The sequence below is a fragment of the Haemaphysalis longicornis genome, unplaced genomic scaffold, assembly GCF_048455015.1.
Source record: "Haemaphysalis longicornis isolate Haplotype H1 unplaced genomic scaffold, Haemaphysalis longicornis Haplotype H1 scaffold_7, whole genome shotgun sequence".
Taxonomy (NCBI): Eukaryota; Metazoa; Arthropoda; class Arachnida; order Ixodida; family Ixodidae; genus Haemaphysalis; species Haemaphysalis longicornis.
The window spans coordinates 5,288,085-5,314,252 of NW_027526422.1; the positions used below are offsets into that span (position 1 = coordinate 5,288,085).

At 49.7% G+C, this 26,168-nt stretch overlaps 1 protein-coding gene and 1 non-coding gene across 11 annotated transcripts in view; both read left to right on the forward strand.

Annotated features, from left to right (window-relative positions):
• The window catches only part of LOC144144358 (pleckstrin homology domain-containing family G member 5-like), a 609,370-nt gene that overhangs the window by 449,078 nt on the left and 134,124 nt on the right, over nt 1-26,168 (forward strand). For all 10 annotated transcript variants that reach the window (XM_077675777.1, XM_077675773.1, XM_077675771.1 and 7 more), the window contains one exon: nt 2,937-3,176. In XM_077675777.1, the coding sequence (XP_077531903.1) occupies nt 2,937-3,176 (240 nt within the window). The remainder of the gene's footprint in view (nt 1-2,936; nt 3,177-26,168) is intronic.
• Nucleotides 18,211-18,283, forward strand: Trnat-cgu (transfer RNA threonine (anticodon CGU)). The gene has a single exon. It is a non-coding gene; the product is annotated as a tRNA-Thr (tRNA).

Consider the following 26,168-nt stretch of genomic DNA (forward strand, 5'->3'; position numbering starts at 1 on the left):
TGCACCGACCGCTGAAATGGCGCCCCATTTGAGCATGTAACGAGATTAACTTCTCTTATGGCTGTTGCAGCGACCGGCGCTGAGAGCCCATGCTCGCTAACGGAAAATGGGCGCACAAAACGGGCGCTTGTCTACGGGAAAATCGAGGGGCGCGGTCATTTCTTACCACCATCGTGCCGGGCACTTGGCACAGGCCGCGACATGTTTGCCGTTAGTGCCAGCCGGTGCCAAGAAACGTCCGCTTGCTTCGCCTTCAGTTCCGTCGTAAACAGTGTACCGCATCCGGGGCTGGCATGTGGGCAACACAGCTTTATCGGACATTGCACGGCGGTGGTATTACGACCCTGTCTGCGCTCCTAGGCGCAGTCCTCATCTAGGATGTGATCTTTCCTGAAGTGAACTACACCATGTCTGAGGGATATATATATATATATATATATATACATATATATATATATATATATATATATATATATATATATATATATATATATATATATATATATATATATATATATATATATATATATATATATATATATATATATATATATATATACCACCCTCAAGCGTCAGATACAGTTGCAGTAAATATAAATACCCCAGAAAGTGAAGGAGAACACAGTCGCCCAGATAGCCGAATTGGTAAGGCATTCGAGATCTAATCGAAAGGCGTGGGTTCGGTCCCCACTCTGGGCGCGTGTTTTTCTTTCTTTCTTTCTCACGTAATTAATAATAAAAAAATAATGTAACGTCACTAACGGTAAAAAAATTGTATAACCATTCCCCTATGCCTTCTTTGGCGTTGTAGACTGCCGGCATTTCTTTCTGTATTTCCTAACGAGCCCCTCATTTCCAAACCCATACCCATATATATATATATATATATATATATATATATATATATATATATATATATATACATATATATATATATATACATATATATATATATATATTGTCACGAGAAGACGATGATGAGGGCAACGTAACGCGGCTCGGTAATCCCAGCCTACGACGACGAAGATCTGTCTGTGCGCTCAGCCTGCGCGGGCTGTGGCTTGGCCGCCATGTAAATAATCTGTAAATAGATCGTTCGACTGTCTCATCGTTCATGTCGTCTGTCCTGCCGCCACGTTACAATATATATATATATATATATATATATATATATATATAGAGAGAGAGAGAGAGAGAGAGAGAGAGAGAGAAAGAAATGTCCGCAGTCTACAACGCCAAAGAAGGCATAGGGGAATGGTTGGACTATTTTTTACCGTTAGTGACGTTACAATATTTTTTTATTAATAATTACGTGAGAAAGAAAGAAAGAAAAACACGCGCCCAGAGTGGGGACCGAACCCACGCCTTTCGATATATATATACATATATATATATATATATCCTTGTGACAGGGTGACAGGGTAACGCTGCTGCACATCAGATAAAAATGTGAACTGGTTGCAGCAATTGTGTGGGTCAAACATTCAGCTCGGTTGCTACCCTATGCGGTAATACGTGAGACTGCAGATGCTGATTATCGTGGAGCTGGAAAAGTTGAGGCCATGAAAGATGTTGACAGCCAATATTTTAGGCGTACCTGCGCTGGATATATAATAGCATTAGGTCATGGACGACGGTAAAGGGCATTTGGGGCGCCGTAATGTTTCCGGGCTGCTATCGACACGGCGTCTTAGATCGATACGCGCGCACGTGTCGTTTCTTCGGTCCTATGCAGAGGGTGATTGCCTCGATGGTACAAGTCTTGGCAAGAATAATGAGCTATGGAGCGAACGGATGGACAAAAAAGAAAATATGAAGAACTAAGTAAAGGAGCGTGCCGAAAAGCGTCATCGAGAAAACTGCAAAAGGGGCTACCGGGATGCGCAGGCGGATTATAGGATACTTCTCCAAGCATTGTAGTTAGCACCTATTAAACAGAGAAGGCAGTCCTTGACCCGCTGCCTTCTTAGGGAGCTTTTCTGTATTGATTGTCTGGTGAATTCCCAGCATATATTATCACTGCTGTAGGCTTAAACTTAGGTGAACATGAAGGTAACGGCGGGGGTTTCAGCAACACCTCCCGTTATCAGTGGAAGATTGAACAGCCTCTCATGTTGCGAGGAGTGAGTGAGCTTCTGACTGGCCTGAGTTTAATGCTTCGTCCAAATAAAAGTTTATACTGTCGAACTGGCCTTGTGTATTATTTCCTCCGTTATGCTCCATGGCGGTTACTTGCGGTGATGTTTTGATGCTTTGCTGGTTCTGAAGGTAGATAAGTACATGGAGCGCCATGTGAAGGCGCAATGGTCGTCTCGTGCCATCCCCAAACGGGAAAAGCGCTGTGGACTCATCATCGCCCCGCTACGAGCACGATCACCATCATGAACCGCACACGCATGCAGTTCTTTTCCTAACGTTTGCATTTTTTATGGCCCAGCTGTGAGGCGTGCTGTCGGTTGTAGGCTACACGTACGTGTGGAACAAAACGTGGGCTCAAAAACATTCGACGGTGTTGGGTAAAATGGGGGATTTCCAACCACGGAGTCCATAATTGGTCGGCGGCACTGCTTAGCGGTCGCAGGTTACTGCCAATCCTGTTCTGGACGGAGAAGTCCTGCAGCTGAAATCGAAGACGTCGTCCACACGCACATACACACACAAAATACAGTTTGCGAGAGAGATGTTAGCGAGTCCTACGCGCCTAGCCATCTCTATTTCAATTCGGACCAGACACGGTCCGCCTGGTGCAGCGTCTCTGCAGTATCGACTGCACCCTACAGATGTTGTTAACGACGTGCTGCTTGGGCTGTGGTCCTTCGGCAAGGGAGCTAACCTCATCAACAGAGGAGCATGAGATTTACCTACCCTCCTCCTCTAACTGCTTCCCTTCTTTTGCCGACGTGGCATCTTTGTGATTCCCTTGTCTGTCCGTGCAGGCGCACCGGAGCAAGAGCCTGACGCAGATCGACTGCCTGGAGCAGGGAGGCGGCGGCGGCATGGTCCGGCGCGACGACGAGCCGAGCGGGGGCAGCAGTCCGTCGGACGCCTCCGGTCAGCCGCAGTCGCTGCAGTCGCAGCCGTCCCCGTCGCACCAGGCACCGCCTTCGCCCGACCGCCTGTCCGTGCCCGAGGACGCGCCCCAGGCCCGCAACAGGGGCCTCCGGCACACGGCGCGGGTGCGTACACACCTACGTCCCTCGCCAGGGCGCCTCCGCTTCTCTTAATCCTAGCTTAAAGGTACAAGAACAGGGAAGAAATTACATCACTCACTGACGGGATGCGCAGCATGAGTTCGCACCTCTGCCCCATGAGCCGAAGCCGATTGAGCTACTCCTGTCGCAATTTATTCTATGCGCATTCGCGTGGCAAACTCCGTAGCACTGCAGCGATGACAATGCCGCAATCGCGAAAAATTTCTGCCCCGGTCCGTGGCGTCAATCTGTGCAGGAAGTATTTTATCGATCACAGTCAACATTCGATAGAATATGTGCGCCGGATGTCGTTACCGGATGCTCTCTTGGAACCTTGCACCCTGACTTGGGTCTCCTTTTAACCTCTTTGATGACACCTTAAGTCTACGAATTAAAATCAGAGCGAAGCGTTGAAGCTCTGCAACACAATTCGAATTCCACAGCAGAGAATACTACATCTGTCACTGGGGCAATCCGTGCACCCTGCCATTTGGCACGAGCGAAGGAGATGTTTCGAAGGGCATGTTTGCTGTTAAGACTAATGACTGAGGCACCTCGATGTTCTACCTCATTCATCGGCACTGATGGCGGATGATCCTATTGATGGGTACCGCATTGTCATTACAGCGATAGGAACTGGCACCACAGCGAGCAAGCGAGCACCTCAACTGTGTTCGACAACGGCGAAAATGGCTAAAATTTGTGCTTGAATTGGCATTTGCTCGCAGTGTTCGGGGTGGTGTTTGCATGCACACGCGGATACTCAACCATATCCCGTGGCAGCCCTGCGACACTGCGGCTATTCGGGCTTGGCGCAACACAGTAGGGTTTAAATGATTGTGCCGGGACTATTACTTTTGTTATCACGTGCTTTGCCCTGCAGTTCACATTATTGCGGCCCACTGTGATTTGCGCTCGAATTCCACTTACTGCGGAATGACCCGGCTCACGGTACGTCCCTCACCGGCCCAACCCCTCGACTCAATTGTGGCAGCTTCCCTTTAAAAAGCCAGCACTTCCCAGTAGTCAGCGGTTGACATCAGCTCACAGTCATTAGCGCGAAGAGAATTTGCGCAATCACTCCGAGTAAAAGAAAGGGACGTACGCCCGCTGTACGTTCCGATATTGCATTGATCGCCTTGCTGTCGCCACATTCGGTCAGGTGGACTATATAGCAAAGATACACTCTTAGGCAAAAAGGACTAAAAGTTCGTCCTTTCGGGGACTAACGGCCTCTGCCACAATCATTAGTCCCTTTGGGGACTAACTGCGAGGGGACGAACGGTTAGTCCCCCACCCGGATGGTCCGTTCCGATACTCCCCAAGGACGAACTGCGTAGAGTGCAGAAAAAAGAAAAAAACTTCAGCACCGGCAGGGATCGAACCCCTGACGCCCGGAATTGCACACGACGAACCCGACGCGCTATCCGCTGGACCACGCCGCCGGGTGGTTTCGGCGGCAGATAATATTCAAGTGTACAGCGTGTAGTTCTGTGCATAACGCAACAGATCCATTGCAACTGGTGCCCGAATTTCTATCTGTGCAAGCGAACGTGACCGCGTTTTGCGCCTTGCGCTTAGCGCTTTGCTAGGTTTAGGGACTATTGCTCAGTTCGATTCGAAGTAGAGCCTCACAACCATAGTTTTTTCGTAAATAACAATCAACTCGTCGTCGCCTAGTTGAGATAGGTAGCTGGGCGATCGGACGACTCATTTGTTTCCGCACAACTTAGCGCAAGCTAAGTGCTTTCTTAGTGTTCGATACATATGTTAAGTGCTCTATGTAACGTATGTGAAAGGTGTCGTCTGTGTGAGTGTCAGAATAAGGAAACATGCCATATTTTCCTGCATCGGCGAAAGCGAATTCGGTGTTGCTTAGCCTGAATTCTTCAAATTCGCGTCGCTAGACGATTGCGACTGTGAAATGCAAGCGGGTTTTACAGCGGTTGCAGCATTGTCATAGCTTTGGTGCCCAAAGCAATTATGTACCGAGTGTAAAAGATAACTTCGAGACGCTTACCTGTAGCGAGCATTTTCGTTTTGCAGTTGTCATAAGCAACATGCGTTTTTTTCTAGTCTGTTAAACATATACATATTCATTACGCTCAGGAATCCACTTTTGCTATTGTCACTAATTTTTGAGTTACTGTTAAGACGCTTGAAAGCTTTCATTGGCCGTTATTACCTCGCACGCATCGTATGCAACACAGCGTATCAACATAACCTCGCCGAGAAGCGTATGACAATCGCGCTTCGCCGCTCCTTGCCATTACCCGCCGCTCTACTAACCCTAGGCGATTTTCTTATAACTAACATCAATATTTTCTCCCGTGGCACCATCTAAAGCACCCAGTGACTGCAATGCCTTGTGTTTTGGAAATATAAAACTGTTCGCAGACATATGCGCGAAAGGGCAACGACGACGACATTAGGGATTAACGACGCAGCCAAGAGACTAACTGCATGCGTTTCGTCTTCCCGTTACTCCTTATAGATCGGCGGGGACGAACAGTTAGTCCGAATTTATGCACACGGCACTTACTCTGCCGCAGATACTCCCCTTGAAGATGAACGGTCGCCCGCGAAGACTAACGGCTGTATTTTAGTCCCTATTTTAGTCCTTTTTGCCTTAGAGTGTATTAACGCATCAAAACGGTGCCCTGGCTTTGTCACGTTGGCGCTGCACGCCCTGTTTACCAGCATAAGGGCTTTCTTGCTTTTCAGCATGTAGCAATGCAGCGCCCTCGTTCCGATAAATGTACAGCTCGAACGCTTTTTGTTCAACTTCACCGCCTTTGGTGACGGGAACAATCGCTCTCGGGCTTGTGCGTGGCGAAGTTTCAGCTCAGTCTGGCGGCGTACCAAACTCCACGGCGGTCTGGCGCGGCCTCCTTGTAAGCGAAATCCAATTTCCTTAATGGCGGCGTGTCCGACAGGCGGTGAAGTCCTCCGAGTAATGGTTGAAAGGAGCGACCCAGCCGTGAACGACCGGGCTTTTTTAACTTATCAGCGACGACACAACGCGGGCGGCGCACGAAGGGTACATGGGCTTTGCGGTGCTCGGCGCTGATAGAAAGCGCTCGATGTACTTAGGCGATCGCCGCTCCGCTGAGTGCTCACAAAGCACGAATTTGCGACGCGCCGGCTCAGGAGGGCGTGTCTTCCTCGCAAGAGGAATATCTGTCGCGACACGCGAAATTCGATAGACGGGGCATATTGTATCCTTTTTTTTTTCAGCCGTCAGATTTAGACGGAGCGATTGCAGCCAGAGACAGGGATCTAAAACAGACAGGTCCTTTTTTTTCCCGTCGAGGAAAAGCAGATTCTACGTCACGTTTTATCGTGGCTATAATATTCGCTCTTTATTCGTTTCCTTCTGTCTGCGTAGTGCCTCTCGTTTCAGAAATAATGACGACGACGAACACGTTGAGATAGGTTTTAAATTGCATATTTATGCGAAATATTTACAGAATGTTGGCCTGACTGAACAAGGAACGAATTACGTAAGCCTGGCTCTTACTCAACGACTAATGAAATGATGGATCCGTCTAGACAAAGCTACTCGGCAGTGCCGAAGGTGCACAGCGCCGGTCCCAAAATATTGGGTTTCGAGTTTTCGTCAGGGTTCCAGATGGCCCATCTACCAAGAAAATGTCAGTCAGAACCTACATCGGTTACAGTGGTTAAATTTAACACTACAGCTTGAGTTTGGGCTAGTTGGTGGCATGACATGTCGGGGAAAACAGCGCAGGGATGGGGACGAAAGAACAGATAAATACCACGTCCGCACAATCGGTTGGAGACTTCGCCGTTCAATTTGGTGTGTTACGAATACCTTCTTTACCACAACAGAAGACATCAACCCAAACGGAAGCACAGCAAATACCTAAAAGGCGTAATAAGCAACTCGCTGCCGCTATCCCTTCGTGCTCGACGCAGGGGTTTATTCAGAATTTCTATTTTGGGGGGTGTCCAAATCCCCCTAGGGGGGTGTTGGAGGGGTGTTGGGGTGGGGAAGAGGGTGTGTAAATCCCTGGGCAGGGGGCTCGTGGTTGTGGAATCTTTTCTTGGGGGGAAAGGGTGTGGAAATCTATCTAGGGGGTGAGGGGGGTCACCAAATTGTTTAGGTGGTTGAACCCTAACTGCTCGAAGAGACTGGGTCCCACTAGCAGCAGCTACCCTTTCACCACACATTGCGCGCCGCCGTACCGACAGCGTCGACTGGCACGCCTGACCGGCACACAATGTTAAGTGGACGCTGCTCCTTCCCTGCATCGCCATCGGCACCGTGCCATCTGTGGGAACAGCCGGACCGTCGTGCAAAGTCAGAGGCGCGGACGGGACTCCGCGCTAAGAGGAATGTGCTATGCTGATTCGCCTTCCCCGAGGGTGACTGAGTCAACCGAGCCGAGGTCAAACCCACCGCGTCTAAATTGCTCGCTGTCGGTTACACGGCAGCAACAACAAGCCTTCTCATTTTTGGCGAGGAAGGGACGTTAAAAAAAATTGCCGGCCTACTTCGCTGCAAATGTTCTCTTCTGCCACACCTGCCGCGTAAATGCTTCTCTCTCTCTCCTTTCCCGCCGACCTCTCACCTTCTCGCTCCTCCTCCGACAAAGACGGAGGAGGTTCGCTAAATTCAATGCAATTTTCCCACTTTCTTCAGCTCGAGCCATCTACTGCAACCTTTCGTTACTGGTGAACCTGGAACAACACCACGAGGCTTACGAGCTCTGTCTGTATTTCTGGGTCAATTTCTTTCTTCAAAGCGCACTTTTTTTTTTTGCTGCCGCAAATATAAAGCGAGCATTTATTTTTCATTAAAAGAACACTGCGAGTACCAGTCGTGCATTGGTGTTCTGTCTCGAATATCTCTAATGTTTTCTTTTTAACCAGAGCTTGAAATGGGGCTAGTTGGTTTCTTACTCGGAACATTCGGTTTTTTACTCGGTGCGCTCCAGTTGTGTGTAATTCGTCGTCCTTGTCCCGCCTAGCGCCAGCAATGTTCCGAGTTTTCTTTTTACTCAACAATCTTGGCAAGTGTGAACTATGTTTTCAGGTTTGGTGGTTCGGAAAAGTTCTGCCTATGAAACTCTCGTTCCAGTAAGTTCGAACCTCTGGCCGGAAGGCTAAATCGAGGGACGGACAGACAGACCACGGCCGCTGGATCCAGCGGCCGTGGACAGACAGAGGGAACCAAAAGTTTTCGTGTTTAAGAAATGCTGTCATCTTTAAAACTCCGCAGCGGGTGTGCGCGTACACTGCGTCTTGTTCATTCGCGCTTTTATGCGCAAGTCAGATCGTCCCGCCGCGTTCATATTTTGCCGGCCGCTAAGAGCGCTTGCTTGGCTCAGAAGCGCCGCCTCTGGTCTTCCAGACTCCCTTGCGCTCGGAGCCGAGTAACGTGTGATGGTGACCGTTGAGGGAACCGCATTTTAAATGCAGAGCATTTGTATAACTCACGATGTCACCCGTGCGTCGGCGTCCGCAGCAGCCAGCCTCCCCCTATACTATAAAAAGAAATAACAGTTACCGGTGCCTGGTTTCGATCCCACGAACCTGCGGGCGGAACGCAAGGTACATGGCGCTCTACCCACTGCGCCACAAAACCGACACAGAATGAAAGGCTACGAACGCGCCTTATATCGTTGACTCATTCAAACTACGTCAAGAAGCTGCTGATACAACGCATTCACTACCTGTGGGCGGAACGCGAGGTACATGGTGCTCTTCCCACTGCGCCACAAAGCCGACACAGAATCAAAGGCTACGAACGCGCCTTATATCCTTGACTCATTCAAACTACGTCGTCAGCGGCGTGCGTTGGCGACTCAGCGGCGGGCTAGCGGCGTGATAGCTGCGTGGTGTACACGTGATAGCACCAACCCCCCAAACACTAAACGTTAACGCAATACACCCACCCCCTATGCGACGCATTTACTCGAGTCCCCCTCGCGGGGAGATGGGCCCATTTTTTTTCGCTTTCCAATTTTTCTCTCGTTGCTTTCATTTTCGCTTTTATGGGTCCTTCATGAGTAAGCCCAATGGACGCACGGACAGTTGCGGCCCCTGGGACACCTTTGTTGAGAGAGGCCGCGAAAATGAGCTTCAGATGGCTGCTCTCGTGAAAACGTCTCCTGGTGACGCGGAAGCGCCTTCCCTCCTCCTTTTTGCTTCTCTCCCCGAACGCACTTGACAGAGCCTTTATTTAATTTTCTTTGCGGGGAGCATTTGCGTCCGCTGTTATCGGAGACAAGTGTTCCTTGAGGAGCAGGCGTCACTGTCGTCGAGGGGTCCAACCGCGCGGCACAAAGGGCGTTCTAATCACACGGGTGGAAAGAAAAAACAAAGCGTTCTTTTCAAGCAGGAGAACAGGCGGCCGTTAAGTCAGGGAAGTTTGATTAGGGCGCCCTTTCAGTTGTTTTTGTAGGGATACTTCGGGGCCGCTGTTGTTCTTTATCATATTTTAAGCGAAAGCGTTAGTTAACTGGGTCGGTTGACAATCCGGGGTCGCGGTCAAGAGACGACCACGAAGGGGCCGACAGCTGAATGAATAAAAATTCGACCGCCGTCGAAATGGAGGTGCGAAGACGGAGGAAACAGCGGAGTTGCCGGTCTTCACTAGCTTTAACTTGGCTTTTCTTAGGTCTGCCCCTGTCTTAAGATAATATTGTTAAAAAGCGAAGCTTTCTTCTTGCAAGCTGAGTTAAATCAAAGTCTACAATCCACCCTCCTGAAGACCAAAATCAAAACTGCCAAAGTCTGAAGCCAAAGCCCGCTTCAACTCCGCCAAAGTCCAAAACCAACGCCCCCGCTACGAACCCAAAATAAATGCCGAGCAACCCGAATGCGTTGATAGCGCAATCGGACGGACGTCGGTTTCCTAACAAGAGGGACCCGGCTTCGATTGTGACCACGAGGCGCGCACTCCTAACACCTCTCGGGGGTTTCTTGCCTCCTCGCCGCCTTGACGCACACTTCTTGGCCTAGCACTTAACCCCTCTACACTTCGCCGAGCGGAATTTTCTGTTTAAGTTCGGCACGGCCACAGCTTAAGCTTACGCAGCTCCGCTGTTGAAGCAGTTGAGAGAATGCTGAGACACATTTTGCATACAGGCAAGACCGTTACAAACTACTAAAACTGCTGACATGGCCCATACATGTCCAGCTGTTCAGCACGATTGAGGAAGCGTTAGGCGTATTTGAGGCAAAATGTAGTACATAACCGAGAGTACGAGCTTTCTTTGAATTAAGAATACACGTTGGATTGACGGTACCAAAGGAGGAGGAAAGAACGACGTAGAGGAGACGCGCTAGCAGTGCGTTCACAGGAGAATTGAATCGCATTGAACAGACCTCCATCGCATTCATCTTGAGAGTTTCGGGAGGGATGAGGAAGGGCGGTGTAGAGAAGGGGGAAGTTAGATTGCAGGGCGCGCGCTCAATCCTGCCCACTTTCGACCACACTTAAGGCGAGGCAAACAGTACTTTTAAGAAGCCGCCTGTATCCCCTCACTCTATCTCCCTGTTTTGTTTCTCTTTCTTTTTATGAATATGTGAACTTGAGCATGTAGCCTTCCATTCCTTGGATGCCCTGTGACGAAATTTGGCAATAAAAAAAGGCAGACACGTGGCCAATTTTTAGCCTTTCGCTTGTCTTGAGATTTCAAGCGCGCTTGCTCACGTCTCAGATCGGCGCCATCGGTGAAGCGTCTCTCGGGGTGGGTCATCGCAGGGGCGAAAGCGCAGCTACGCGTTAACCCGCTTCGTCCCATGCGTCTTCGAGCTGTCATATCTGGCGCCAGAAAGAAAACGAACCCCGCGGGGCGCGCACGCGTGTTTTATTAACTCCGATGGCCGCGCGAACCCGTGTCGTGTCACGGGCGGCGGCTGGAGGATGTGGAAGGGCGTGATTTAAGGGAGACGGCGAGTGGGCGACGAGAACCATGACCCACTGCACGGGTGTCTATCCGTCACCGCATGCAGGACGGTGTTGACGCAACCTTCGCAATGTCTTGACACTATGTTTCGCCAGAAGGGACCGAGCTTCGCCGTGCGGGGCTGTATAAACGCACCCGCCGCTTGTTTATGATAAGCGAGACAGGCAGCCGTTTAGCTGAAACGAGCTGTCCGCGTCGCGCTTCGAGCGCCTGCTCTCAGAGGTAAGGGAGGTCCGGCCGAGAGTGACAAAACATACAGCAAAGCTCCGAGAGAAACGCTTTATTATTGCCGGAGACAGCCACGCTCGGTCGTGATACATACGTGTCCCGTAAAAGTGTAGGAAAGCACGCAGTATTGATCTTTTTTTTAATATTCTTTAACCTGTGACGCCAGAACGTTTCGCAAAACCTCTTCCTTTAATGTTTGCGCGTGTCCAGGCTGCTCTCTAAATTGTTGATAGCCTACGTTCGCTCATGTTATTCTTAGAGTATGGCAGCAAAAGCGCATTTAAATATTCATGCGTGGCGTATGGGCTGCGTTCAGTAACCTCAGAAATCGCGCTGTAGCTGCTGTCACATACGCTTTTACCTCCCGTGCTTGTAAAGAAGCGTATCTTTAAATGCAAAGGCGTTTAAATTTAATACCCAGGGCAAACACAACAGCGCTGGCATAACCGTGCATGACTTCGTTTCCGGAAAAGTGCGTTACGATGAGTGGTCGAGGAGTTAATTCACCATTTGATTGATTGATTGATTGATTGATTGATTGATTGATTGATTGATTGATTGATTGATTGATTGATTGATTGATTGATTGATTGATTGATTGATTGATTGATTGATTGATTGAACATGTTGACAGACTGAACTGGTTGAGTTGGTTAGCCATAAAGCGTTTTCAAATACGCCTCTACGGAGTGTGTGATTTCGTATGGTACGTAACACTGTGCCACATAGGCTTGAGACAGCGGCACATTAATTTTCCAATGCCAGGGGACTTTGAGAGACAGGCTGCAGACACCGTGACGCGAATCTTCAAGAGCAGTGGTGCTGAACATATGCAAGCTGTGAAGCGCTCGGCTGTGCAGAGTACTTGAGCCCACACAAACCAGCGTTTTCCGTAGCCAGCAGAAGAGATAGAACACCACACAGATTTCTTTGACAAATTCCGTTCCTTTCCACACTGTGGATAGCCATAGCGGTGTGAGCCTGGTTAGCTAGGCGAGCACATTTACATCACTTGAAGCGGCGCAAACAAATAGGGGGTCGATATATACAAGAAGACCCACCTATCATGCACCAACATTTTTAAAATTAGAAATGGCGTATTTCGAAGAAAACCTAGTGCATAATGTTTGCAGCACTGTGGAGAAGCGGACAGTATTTTTTTCGTTAATTAGAACTGATTAATTACAATTAAATATATAACTCGAGAAGTACTCTCCCAATCTATAAAGCGTCAATGAGGCACTTCTAGGTGCCCACGAGACGCATCTAAATGCGGTATTTTCAGCGACGGACTAACCCCGCGAAATATTAAAAATACCGCGCGATGGCGCTACCGGCCGCATCGTAAAGCAGCGCCCCCAACTAGGCTGATTGAAAGCAACTGCTTCGCCTGTCAGCGAAGCAGCGAAGCGAAGAGACAGCGTGGTATCGCTTTGATAATGGCATGCAAGGCCGGAGCAGCAACGGCGAGTTTCGCGGGGCGCGTGTGGCAGATAAGGCACAAACGCGGTCGCCATTTCTTCTTTCTTGCTTTTCTTTATTTCATTCTGGCTAACTCACAGGCAGCCTGTTTGAGGGCATTGAGGGTAGTTATATGCCTCTCGTGCGTACTTACGAGTGCCTCATTGACACTTTAATGACTAGGAAAGTACTTCTCGACATGCACAATTAATTAAAATGAATTAGTGAAGTCTCATCAACTAAAAAATTACTGCCCGCTTCTCCACAGTACTGCAAACATTGTGCACTAGGTTTTCTTCGAGTAACGCCGTTGCTCTTGTTTAAAATCTTGGTGCAAGATAGCTGGGACACCCTGTATATTTGTTTCTGCGTGACGCCGTTACTTGCCAAAGTTGGCATAAACTGTGCACCCGACTGGCTTCCGCGGAAAGCGTCGCAAAGCACCCAACCGTCGGCGCACGGCGCACACGCAACTCCCGTCGGCTATGATGCGTTCCATTGTGCGTGCACCAGTAGTAGTAGTATACCCGTTTATTTGCCACCAATGGTAAAGTAGCGGAGGATGATCTCCCGCGTTGGTCTTGAAGTGATCGTCCCCTCTGGTTGGCGTCCCTAGTCCGGGATGCCACGGCCTGGCGCAGCACGAAGAGCCCGGGTCACCAGGCCACGCTGGTTCTCCAGGACCACGCTGGTCAGCACGGCCTCCCACTGCTCCGGTGATGGCGCCAGAAATCTCGCCCGCTGTCTCGGTTGACCTTCGGCTTCTGTTGCGGCAGGGTCGGAGCAGCTGTTGGGAATGACCATCCCACCGCTGGCACCACTGTTGGGAATGAGGATCCCAGGGCGGTCGCCAAGGTTGGGAAATGACCATCCCACCGCTGGCACCAAGGTTGTGACTCGCCTTCCTGCTCGTCACCGAGGTTGGGAATCAGCCATCCCGACGCTGTCTCCGCTGTTGCGACTGGCCACCCGAGCGCAGTCACCGGTGTAGCGATGTTGCCTTGCTCCGTCCGCTATCGACGCGGCGCAGAGCCGAGCGAAGAAGTTCTCGAGCCGACGAAAACTTGAAGTAACATTTATATACAGTATGTACAGGGTAAGCAAACGTTACATAACTCGCACAAAGGCGACAGCACCCCTTTCACTCGGTGCTTCCGAAGAGACTGGTGCCGGAGAGAAGCCGCCGAGGAATGCCGACGATGAGAGCCTCCGGGCTTCTTTTATAGCCCGGGAAGTTCGTTGTGGCCCCAAGAAGTTCGAAAAGCTCCAATCAGGGCTCTCGCTGCCTGAAGTTTGAATTCCGACGAATAGCGAAGCGGTGAGTCAGCTGCGCCGCCAATGGGGAAAGGGAGAGCGATGCCGCCGCCGTCTCCGTGACCTCGCCTCCGGGCGTAGCGACATGCCCTTGTTTGGGTCGTTCTCCGCTGAGGGATTCGGCCGCGCCGCAGCGTTTCGAGATGCAGGAGTCGGCCGCGCCGGCCGCGCCGCAGCGTTCCGAGGTGCGGGATTCGGCCGCGCCGCAGCGACGAAAGGGAGAGGCGTGACTCAGCCTCGCTGTCGGCGCGTCGCCTCGTGCAACGCCTTTGGGCCAGGCGCTCTGGCACAACACAGCATGGATGGAGGGCGACAAGTTGTGGGCTATCGGCAGAGGGCTCATCGATGCACCCGTGGCCACTTCTCGTGCAGCACATCCTGCTGCCGCCGGCTGCAACCCACAAGAGACGGCGCGACTCGGACTAGAATCGCCGGAATTGGGTTTTTTTTTTTTTCCTCTAGCCAAAAAAAAAAAATGCTTCCGCGCTCTTCTGTAACTTTTGCTGTACCCGAAACTCACGGAACACATGCATGAATGAACGAAGAAAGCGTCAATGCATCCGGATGTCGTGTCTTGACTTTTAGAAGCCCTCCCCGGATAACAAGTTAGGTGCTCCGGAAACGGTGATAACTCTTTTCCACGGGTGCTGGAGCTCCTTTCCGCCTTTTATGTTGCTTTTGGCATAAAAGATTGCGCTGAAGTTCCCCGCCATATTTCCCCCTGTCCACTCCCGGCTTGTAAGCAGCCGCCTCTTCATTTCCTTTGCCACTTCCACCTTCCGCCGTACACTCGTTTTTAGCCTCTCCGGAATCCGACCGGGCTGTGCCCAAATCTACCTGTATGTCCTCTCCTTACGGCGCTCGCTTCCCTCGCTGCCTTCTTTATCCTACGAAGCCAAGAGCAGCTCCCCAGGAGGAAAAGAGGGGGAAAGTAGGCCTGGAGGAAGGACGCCGGGGAGAAGGGGGCAGACCAACAAAAGAGAAACGCATGTGCGCAATTCGCGCGGAAGTCAAAGGCGAGCGAAATAAACGAGTGAAGCGCGCGTGCAGACACCAGCGACAAAATGGGGGACAGGGTGGGACTCCTGAGAACGACGAATGTTGAGAGTGACAGGGCAGGTCCATTTCCGGCTGCTTCCTGGAGTTGTTTACATCCCTCGAGGCGACCGGCCCCGCATTTCCCGACAACCACGGCGAGCCGGGACTTACCAACGCGAACACGCGCGTCTCGACTCCGGTGATCTTGTGTTTGTTTGTTTAGTTTGTACTAGTAGTCACACGCGAGACGCCTCCTCGCGGAACGCGCGCTACAAATTTGCCGGGAAGGGCGGCCGGTGTAATAGCAACAGCTTTACTGGGGCCACGCTGGTGAGCCGCTGTCAGTGCGGTCGACGCTGACGGTGGCCGCCCGCGGTGAGCAGCCGTGGCGCAGAAACGTCGCCCGTGTGAGCACGAAAGGGAATGAATCTCTTCCGGGGAAGGCGGTGGCAGCGCTTCAAATGTTGCGGGAAAACACGCCCCTTCCTCGCGACGAAAATTAAACAGCAACACGTTCGGTCAGTTCTTGTTTGTATATGTGCGCGCGCGTGCCTGGTCGAACATCTCTAACGTATTGCCTGTTTGTACCCTCTTTATTGTAATGTAGTGACGAAGCGAAATGCAAAATAAAAGTGGTAACTTGTCTGCTAGTGCGGTCCTAAGGATACGCTCATATTTGTGCGTGTGCGTGTGTGTGACAGGAGGACGCCTACTTACACGAAGAGACAGATGTGGAGAGAGAGAAAAAGGGAAACAAGGAGAACGAAGGGGTATCGTTTTCATAGAAAGAAAACAGTCCGATAACCAAAATCACACTTTCCACAGATTTGTGGCAACATCAGTATAAAATTTGTAACAGCGTCGGCCCATGCTTTCCAAAGGAGTTAGTACACCCTGCCCTTTAGCAGTAATCGTTTAGGAATCAGCAGACTTATTCAGCGCAGAGTATACTTTCACCGAAGTGACTGAGTCGAGTAATAAGCAAAATACTTGCAGACCCAAGAAAGCAAACAGCAGCGAACTGTGGGCCTCCTCGATTATCACTCCCGGGACGCGCTATTCCCGCGGGACCTTCGGTCCGCGCAGGCAGTCCTAGGTCTGCCTGCGGACAGTACAGGACTGGTAAAGCAAGGAGGCCCTGTATTTCAGTCGGCGTGCAGTACATAGAAGGTCTGTCTACGTAAAGTTGCGCATACGGCTTCTACACATTTATTTGTTTAATTCTGTTATACCGCAGGCCTCGGTGTCGGTGAAATAACGGCGGGCGCACACTTGCGAACTGCTCATTCTCCTTTAACGAGGGAAATAGATAACAACTTTTTAGAGATCACATCTTCTCTAACAATATCAATCCAATAAATCGTTTTCAAATTGCAGCCGTATCACCCATACGGGAATTCCAAGCTCACCTGCAGACCAAGAAAGTTTCGCGTTTTGCAAGTTCTACAATGGGGCGGGTACTCTGCGGTCCTCTTTAGTTGTAGCCTAATTTTTTGTGCTGCCCTAAATGTTAGTGAACCAAGCCTTGTTCGCTCTGCAACGCCTGACACTGAACTACGTCCCCGGGGTGTGGCGTGGGTGAGAGTGCTATTTCTACCTCTCCGTTCATCCTATGCAAAAAGGGGGGAGAGGGGATAGGACGACGACTTCGGTCACCCAATTTTGTTCTGCGCTCGACAGACTGCCAAAGCATTTTTATTCTCGGCTCCACAAGACGCCAAGGATGCAAGCCCTGCAGTAGTAACTGGTTCCTTACGAAACAATCACGCCAGAATGGCGTCATTTCTATTCTTAACCGTTCCTGAGTTTCGCCGCAAAAACGGCTTCTGTGACGATCTCCCGCTTTTTTTTTTTTTTTCCTCGAACGTTCACATTTTTTCTCCTTGATGCTGTCGAGCGCGGTTGGCGACAGAAAAAACAGATGTGTGGAAAGGGGCCGTTCCGAGCTGTGGATTGTAAAAGCCAGCTGCATCAACTCGATTTGTAGGATGCTCTGCAGAAAGAGACGTCGCGCAGCGCTTTTTAGCATAAACAATCTTCGCAAGCACGCACCGCGAGCGCGGGGCAGCAGCAGGTAGTGCGGATCGAGCGATCTATTTCGGCTTTCGGCGCACCACGTCCCCGTAGAGACAAGCGCGGGAGAGCCGAGCCAGCCGGTGCCTTCGAATGGGAGCGCGGGACAGCGGCGCGCGGGATGTCCTAACGCCAACCTCCTTGCCTAACGCCTGCCGCCTGCGACGCACTTTCTGCATCGGGGGCCGCGCTGAATCGCTGATGGCTTTCGTGTTGCATATGCAGCAGGGCAGGGGGACAACCGTGCTGGCTGTGCCTTTGACTGCGCACGGGCTGCGACAGAACGGGCCGTTGTGCGCGTCTACAAACGGGAGGTGTCGCTGTATCCGGAGAGCGGTCGAGCCCGGCGTTTGACGTATGCGACGTTGCTGGCTGTAGCGTATTCGTGCCCGCCGATGCCACGACAATCGTGCTATGGGGGGGTCTGACTTCGTGCCGCTAGAGAAAATCAGTTCGCTTTCCACTACACGCATTAACACCCTCCTTCACGGACCTTTTTGGGTCCATTGTGAGAGGATACTACGCTGGCTTTTAAGTGATCGGGTGAGAATAATGAATGCAGAGTAGGGGGAGGCTAAGATGCATATATATATATATATATATATATATATATATATATATATATATATATATATATATATATATATATATATATATATATATATATATATATATATATATATATATATATATATATATATATATATATATATATATATATATATATATAGAGAGAGAGAGAGAGAGAGATAAATAAGGATTCCCAATCAAGAATACCAAGGAAAGCAAAGGGGAGGGTGCTGTAGGTCATTGAAACAGATAAACAAGTTTTGGAAGAAATAAAGAAAGTGGAGAAGCCCGAGAAAGTGGAGAAAGTAGACCGAGTGGCGCTGGCTAACACCCTTAAGCGCACACAACAAATCTCTTAACATAAATGCCCGAGAAAGTGGAGGGGAAAAACAGCCCCGCCGGTAGCGTAGTGGTCATCGCACCAGACGCGTATTCTGGAGGTCGTGGGTTCGGATCCCACCCGATGGGCATTTTTTCTCCACTTTCTTTCATTCTTCCAAAAATTCTTAATCTGTTTCAATGACGTACGGCATCCTCCCCTTTGCTTTCCTTGGCATTCTTGTCTGCAATCCTTATTTCTGTATTATTTCAACGAGCCCCTCATTTCACACTCCGATTGGCTATATATATAAATATATATATATATATATATAATATATATATATATATATATATATATATATATATATATATATATATATATATATATATATATATATATATATATATATATATATATATATATATATATATATATATATATATATATATATATAGAGAGAGAGAGAGAGAGAGAGAGAGAGAGAGAAAGTATGGCCTAAATCCGCGATATCGTGAACGAAAAGTAGACAGGAACGATGCCTCACCGAAACGGCCGTCTAGGACGAGCCTGCACTATGTTCGACCTTATCTGTGCGCATTTCGCGCAAGGGTTGGCGTCGTCCGACCGCAATATCGTTCCTTTCTTCCAGCGATCGCACGCGTCAGTTGCGCCTTTCCTGCCGTGAAAAAGAGCCCCCATAGAGCGCACACTAAATTGCATCCGCCGTACGCACGTGCGGCGCTCGACACCGACGCCGGGGTGGATTTTCCGACGCGGCCTGCAGACCGCATCTTCAGTCTCTTCCGTCTTCTTTCTCTGCCACGATTTTTCTTCGTATTCGCCTCCGGGACGTTTTCGCAGGCAGCCGGCCGAGATAAACGGGAATAACGGGCGTATTCGGAAGCCACGTTGCGCTGTGCGTTTGTCATCTGTCTCGGGCCCGGAGGAAAAGGCGCGCAGGTCGGAGCCACGCGCGCCGTGGACATCCGCGGTCCGAAAAGCGCTGGGTGTGCAGCTGCTGTGCGCGCCTGCTTCTTCTTCTTCGGTGCGACGCGCCACGCGCGAAGAAGCCCCGGCTCGAACCGTTCTCCCTCTTTTGTTGCTCCTTATGCGCCGCGCTCCTGAATCTCGTCCCCGGCTTCGATCGCACGGCTTCGCGTGGGAGGAGAGCGCCTTGCCCAACGCAGCCACCTTCCTTGGAGCCAACAGATGAGGGATACAAAAAGAAAAAGAGAAGCGCCTCAACTGGATGGAACTTTTTAATGACGACGACGACGTCATCGTTGTGACGTTTGGGTGTGAGTGCGGAGACAAGCCGCGGTGTCGAACGATTGTTCTCATGTCTCTGATTGGAAAGAATAAATCGCGAATTCCGCACCGAGTTTTTTGTTTGTTACGTCCAGCCCATATCGGCTGGCCCGCGCAAAAAAGTGTACGAGACAAGCGGCCAGGGCAAACGACTACGGTTATTGTCCCTTTCGGAATTTATAAAAATGACAGAAAGATAACCTGGGCGCATAACCTCACTGTAGAGGTCTTCTTCGCGGAAATCTAAGCGCCTATTTTTAAAAGAACCTGTCGACTCAACTTTGATCACCCTGTATATATATATATATATATATATATATATATATATATATATATATATATATATATATATATATATATATATATATATATACAGGGTGATCAAAGTTGAGTCGACAGGTTCTTTTAAAAATAGGCGCTTAGATTTCCGCGAAGAAGACCTCTACAGTGAGGTTATGCGCCCAGGGGGACATATAAATAGGAGGTAATTATTGATGTAGGTGACTTAATTACCTAAAATTGATTAATGAACTTTTTAGTGGCTACAGTAACCGCAGGCATGCTTGTATTGGAAAGTTAGACGCAATCATGTTTCTACGCGGTTTCAATTGGCAGAATTCTTCTAGCGCATCTGTAGTCCGAGATATCAAACGGCGAAGTTTAATTGCCGTTCGCATGATTACGCATGCAAGACAGTCGGCACGTGGTCGGCACCAGCGCAAAGCTCCTCCCTTTTGTGACGTGCCTGCTGCGACCGGTATTCAGTTCGGCAAAGGGGTGGAGGCACAGGAAAAAGTGATAACTGGCACCCATTCCATCTTGGCTGGCGTTATCGCAATCTGCACTACTCGGAACCGCTATCGAAACACAGAACAAAAGGGAGGAGCTATGCGCTGGTTTTGACTTCTAGGATGCGTAATCATGCGAACGGCAATTAAACTTCGCCATTTGATATCTCGGACTACGGATGCGCTAGAAGAATTCTGTCAATTGAAACTGCGTAGAAACACGATTGCGCCTAACTTTCCAATACAAACATGCCTGGTTACTGCATCCACTAAAAAGTTTATTGATCAATTTTAGTTAATTAAGCCACCTACATCAATAATTACCTCCTAAATAGGTGTCCCCCTGGGCGCCAAACCTCACTGTAGAAGTGGTCTTCGCATAAATCAAAGCGCCAGTCTTAAAAAAAACTGTCGACTCAACTTTGATCACCCTATATATATATATATATATATATATATATATATATATATATATATATATATATAACTGGCATGCTGGCGATGGGGCCGAAGGCGTGGTGAATACAAAGTAAGAAACCTCGGTAACAGCAACCCTCCGCTGTTGCTGTTACCGAGGTTTCTTACTTTGTATATATATATATATATATACACACACATAATCCGGCAATAGTGGCGGAAGACAATCCCACGGGATGGACATGTGCCGGATGAGGATGAAGATGTGGCGTGGGATGAGCGAGGTTAGAACATGGCGGACTCGGCTGGGTTAGGTGTGCGCAGCTGGACCGGCTGAGCAGCGGACCTTGGCGGAACAGGACTCCCAGTAAAGGTGTGGTTTTAGGGGGTGCAGTGTCTTTCTGGGGAACCGCGGCCGGGTGCAAGAACCCCACCACGATATATATATATATGTGTGTGTGTGTGTGTGTGTGTGTGTGTGTGTGTGTGTGTGTGTGTGTGTGTGTGTGTGTGTGTGTGTGTGTGTGTGTGGTTTTCCTGGACGCCGGTTGAACATTGAACATCACAAAAAGACGTCTTCGACCACGGTGAAAAAAGAACGGGTTTATGAACGTATCGGCCAAAGGACCGGCCTTCGTCAGATTACCGATCTGACGAAGGCCGGTCCCTCGCCGCAAACGTCTTTTTGTAATATATATTTATATATGTATGTAAGTATGTACGTATATATATATATATATATATATATATATATATATATATATATATATATATATATATATATATATATATATATATACATACATATATATAGCGAATCAGAATAGGAAATGAGGGGCTCGTTGAAAATAACACAGAAATAAGGGTTGGCAGCCGAGAAAACCTCGGAAAGCAAAGGGGAGGATGTGGTAGATCATTGAAACAGATTAAGAATTTGGAAAGAAAGAAAGAAAGTGAAGAAAAAATGCCCGCCAGGTGGGATCCGAACCCACGACCACCACCAGACCGGTATTCTGGAAGTCGTGGGTTCGGATCCCACCTGGCGGGCATTTTTTCTTCACTTTCTTTCTTTCTTTCCAAATTCTTAATCTGTTTCAATGATCTACCACATCCTCCCCTTTGCTTTCCGAGGTTTTCTCGGCTGCCAACCCTTATTTCTGTGTTATACATATATATATATATATATATATATATATATATATATATAGCAGAACAGAGAGATACGGGACGAGGGACTCGGTAAAGATACATATCAAGGTTGCAGTCGTCATTGCCAGTGCTATTCGGCTTTTTTCGAAATATTTAATAGGGCCGAATGACGTGTGCTTGTCACGTTTCTTTGATTCATTGATAAATAAGCGAAAATATAAGTCGAGAAAAAATCCGCCGTTTTTCCGGGAGCGGGACTCGAACCCACATCTCCGCATAACCGGTGCGGTGCGTTAACCAATTACGCTATCCCGCAGCGGCTTCTCTCTCGACTTTTAAAGCGGGGGTTTATATTTACAAGAGCTCTGAGGCCGGTCAACTAGCGCCGCCCCTGTGGGTTCGAGTCCCGCTCCCGGAAAAACGGCGGATTTTTTCTCGACTTATATTTTCGCTTATTTATCAATGAATCAAAGAAACGTGACAAGCACACGTCATTCGGCCCTATTAAATATTTCGAAAAAAGCCGAATAGCACTGGCAATGACGACTGCAACCTTGATATATATATATATATATATATATATATATATATATATATATATATATATATATATAGAGAGAGAGAGAGAGAGAGAGAGAGAGAGAGAGAGAGAGAGAGAGAGAGAGAGAGATCGGACCATGCTAGCCTGGAAGGCGTTCATGTATCAGTGACGACACAGTTCTTGGCAGTTTTTACGACCTATCGGTGCGTATAGACAATCCCGTTTGTATGCTCGCACTATGTATGTGCTTACGCATGTACGTATGTATTATTATACTGCCACGAGCTTGGGGATTCGTTTTGTTAGTGGCTTGTTACCAGCGCGTGATCGTGCACGTGTACCTTATTTTGTGTTTTAGTAGGCCCCGTCTCTCCTGTGTCGTATGTGGTATGCCGCGCCGCGCAGTGACGTTTGATACGGAGTCGTGTACACTCAGCCAGCCGGTTCGTCATCGACCGACACTGTTCCCGACCTAATTGGATGCGTCTGGAAAGGAGAACTTCTGGAGATGACCCGCAAATTTTTAGTGAATTACCCGTGGGTCAACGGTTAATAACTTATGGGGGACCAACTAAAGGACCTGTTAAGCGACACTCGGGGGTCACAAGGTATGACCCACCGGTGAACAGCCGATCACCTGCGAGTGCTCACCAGTGCGTCACGAAGAGCGCCACTGGTGAACCCCGTCGAGAAGCACCGGGCACAGAGCCTGCGGCACCCATTACTTGCCGAGTTCGCTGTGGCCATTGCACCGACTGCAGTGGTGTTTACTGGGAGACGATCTGAAACCGTAATTCTTTGATTGTCTGCGGAACAGGAAAGCGACAACCGAATTAATCTTTCTTCTCTGGACGCCATTCGCAGAGAGCATGCGACCAAATTTTGGTCACGTACACCTACTTACCCCGTGAAAACCCGCCGTTTTAGATGCAAAGTATCTCTTGCTCGGGGCTATGTCCGGCGTCCGTCCGTTGTCCGCACCTCTCCCCCCTACACTATAAAAAAGAGAAATAGTCTGCGGCGCCCGGTTTCGATCCCACGACTCTCTGGCCGCAACGGGAGGTACGCGGCGCTCTTCCCACTGGGCTACAAAAACGAGACAGGAGCAAGTGCTACGAACGCGCCTTATGTCCTTGACTCATTCAAACAACGTCAAGAAGCTACTGATACAACGAAGGCACGCGAAGCTGAACGTCAATAGAAACGACGAACTGAAAACTTTAGTGGAGGATGTTAGCGTCTCTTGCTCGGGGGATGTCCCGCGTCCGTGCCCCGTCCGCAGCGCCTCTGATGACGATTGTGGCAGGATGCCCCTAGGGACTGGCCAACCAAAGAATCCATCACGAGATAGCTTCGCGTTCAACCACCGTCGTCATCTTTCCGTAGGGAAACCGCTGAAGTAGAAGAAGGAGAAGAAGACAAAGCTGCGAAGACGAGGGCGTTTACGTTGCTCTCAGCCGGTGCACCAACGTCAACAACCTTTACCTCACCAACGCTGACGGAGACTACCGATTCTACCACAGAGACGACAACATCGACAAGAACATGATGACGAGTTTCGGCGCCTCGAGCACCACCGCCTACTCACCGTAACACAACAGTACTTGCGTGCCTTTGCCACCGGTGTGGACCTGGACGTGGAATTCCCTCTGGCGCTACTAAAAACTAGACCACTCAACATAACGGCAACACGCCAGCTGCGCGCTAAGCGCGCATGCGCGTCTCCTCTCTCATCTCCTCCTCTCCACTCCATCTGCTCTATATAATAAACCCGGTCCGCTCGCCGCTTCCTCAGTTGCTGCTTCGGTTGAGACACGCTGCACCGTCCGATGAGCTGAATGGACGCCAACAATTCTGCTTTGCATCACCACATAGTTCCCTTCGGGGAGATGGTGTAATTTTTTTTTTTTTTTGCATCATGCCAGGGGAGGATGGCACCACTTCTGAGCACCGACGTAACCAGCGCTCAACAAACATTCGCTGAAGCGCATGCGTAAGATGGGGGCCGGACGTCCGGATGTCTCGACCGCCAGAAGCCAATCCCACTGAGAGGGCATGGGAGACTTATGCATGGTACCTCGCAGCCTTGTTGGAATTGTTGGAAGGGCCGCGACCTTTTGACGGCCCTCTTGAACGCCACTGACCAATTAACCTGAGTGCGGCTGGTTGTTACGCCTATATTCCGCGTTAAAGGGGCCCTGAAAGGCGTTTTGAGCACACTAAATTGACTAGCGCAATCGCTAGATTGGGTCGTCAACATCACCTGTGCCAAGTATTACTCTTTTACGCGCAGCAGAAAGCTCACACTTTTGTTGCAAAGTTTGTCGCTTTTTTCTCACCCTTCAATTCGTGTTTTTGGACGCCGCCATCTTCACATGTCTACGTCATCAATTCCCAGATGTTCGTCATGAGCTAGACATCCTGCTATTGGGCGGCTTTTTCACGCACTTCCGGCAAAGAGATGAGTCGTCTGTTCAGCGTCGGCTCGCCGGCTGATCTGCCAGCGGAGTGCCGGAGTGCTTGGACATTTTACGACAAACGAAAAAAGTGTAAACAAACGCTTAACCGTTTGTATTGAATGCAACACGGCCATAACACGACATGGATATTCTCTTACTTGAGTACGTTCCATAAAGAAAACGTTGAAGCCCCGTGGCACTTCTTTCTTGCAATCGCAGAGAACGCCCTGAGCCGAATGCCCGGGTTTGACTCATACATTTTATTCAACTTCCAAACAATCCAGAGATGCGTTTCGAACGAACACAACGTCACAACATGCGTTGCAAGTCCGAACCGCGATTGACAGACGATGGGTTGCCTCCTCCTGCCCCTCGTAAATTCGGCACTCACCTCGCGCGCGGTTTGCGGGGACGAACAGCAAGTCACTTAACTCTGGCGCACAAGCCGAGATGGCTTTTAGCCACGCACACTGCACATACCCCATGCGAGGTTGAGTCGTACGCCGCTCGAGAAAGATAATCCAGACCACGGGAAGCACTATCCACCCGCAGAAGCACAACGTCGCATTTCATCGCGAAACAAAGGCGTCCACAACACACACACCATCGCCTCCTGTAATGCCAAACGCATCTCCCACTTCCAAATGGGAGTGAGTAGTATGCCTGCAGTGCCCATATGCCGCGAGGTGGGGCCCCAAGCTGAACCGGGATCACGCAACCGTAACTGACTTCCAGAGCGGTTTGTGCCTTGTTGCCAGGGCAACCGATGTTTGATATTGTCAAAGAAATGGTGCTCGCTCCATCGCTAGAAAGCTCAGAGCCGCGGCGGAGCATGTTTTGCCAACGTTGCCGCTCTCCACCACGCGTCGCCCCAAGCTGAACTGGCGTTTTGTGCACGGGTTCTGTATCGGTTTAAAATGTCTTTTTCACATGCCGCCGGCAGGAATTACCAACGCCACAAAATAAGACCCGGCACCAGCGGGGCCACATCTGATACGGCGCTTTTTGGATAAACAGTGCGCTGCGCATCCAAGGGAGCGAGCGCAGGATCCTCCCCGTGCGGCTGCGAGTTCGCCGCCGATAAAAAGTCGCGTGCCGCCGATAGCAAAGTTCTGCAGCAACGTACACCGCGAAAGGGCAAGGCCAGGCCGCCGCACACATGGGACCAGGTTTTTCGTTCGCTTTTCCAGCCTTGAGCGAAGTGCGGGCTTCATGGTGTCAACCAAGCTTGCCCGTAGCAGACGGCTGTGTGAGCAGCGCAATAGCGGAAGTACGTCACCGCGGAGGAGCGCAGCATCATGGGAGGGAAGGCTCGCTCGCCATCAACAGCGGAGAGTAAGTTGAAAGGAGGAGGAAACGCGGCGCGACG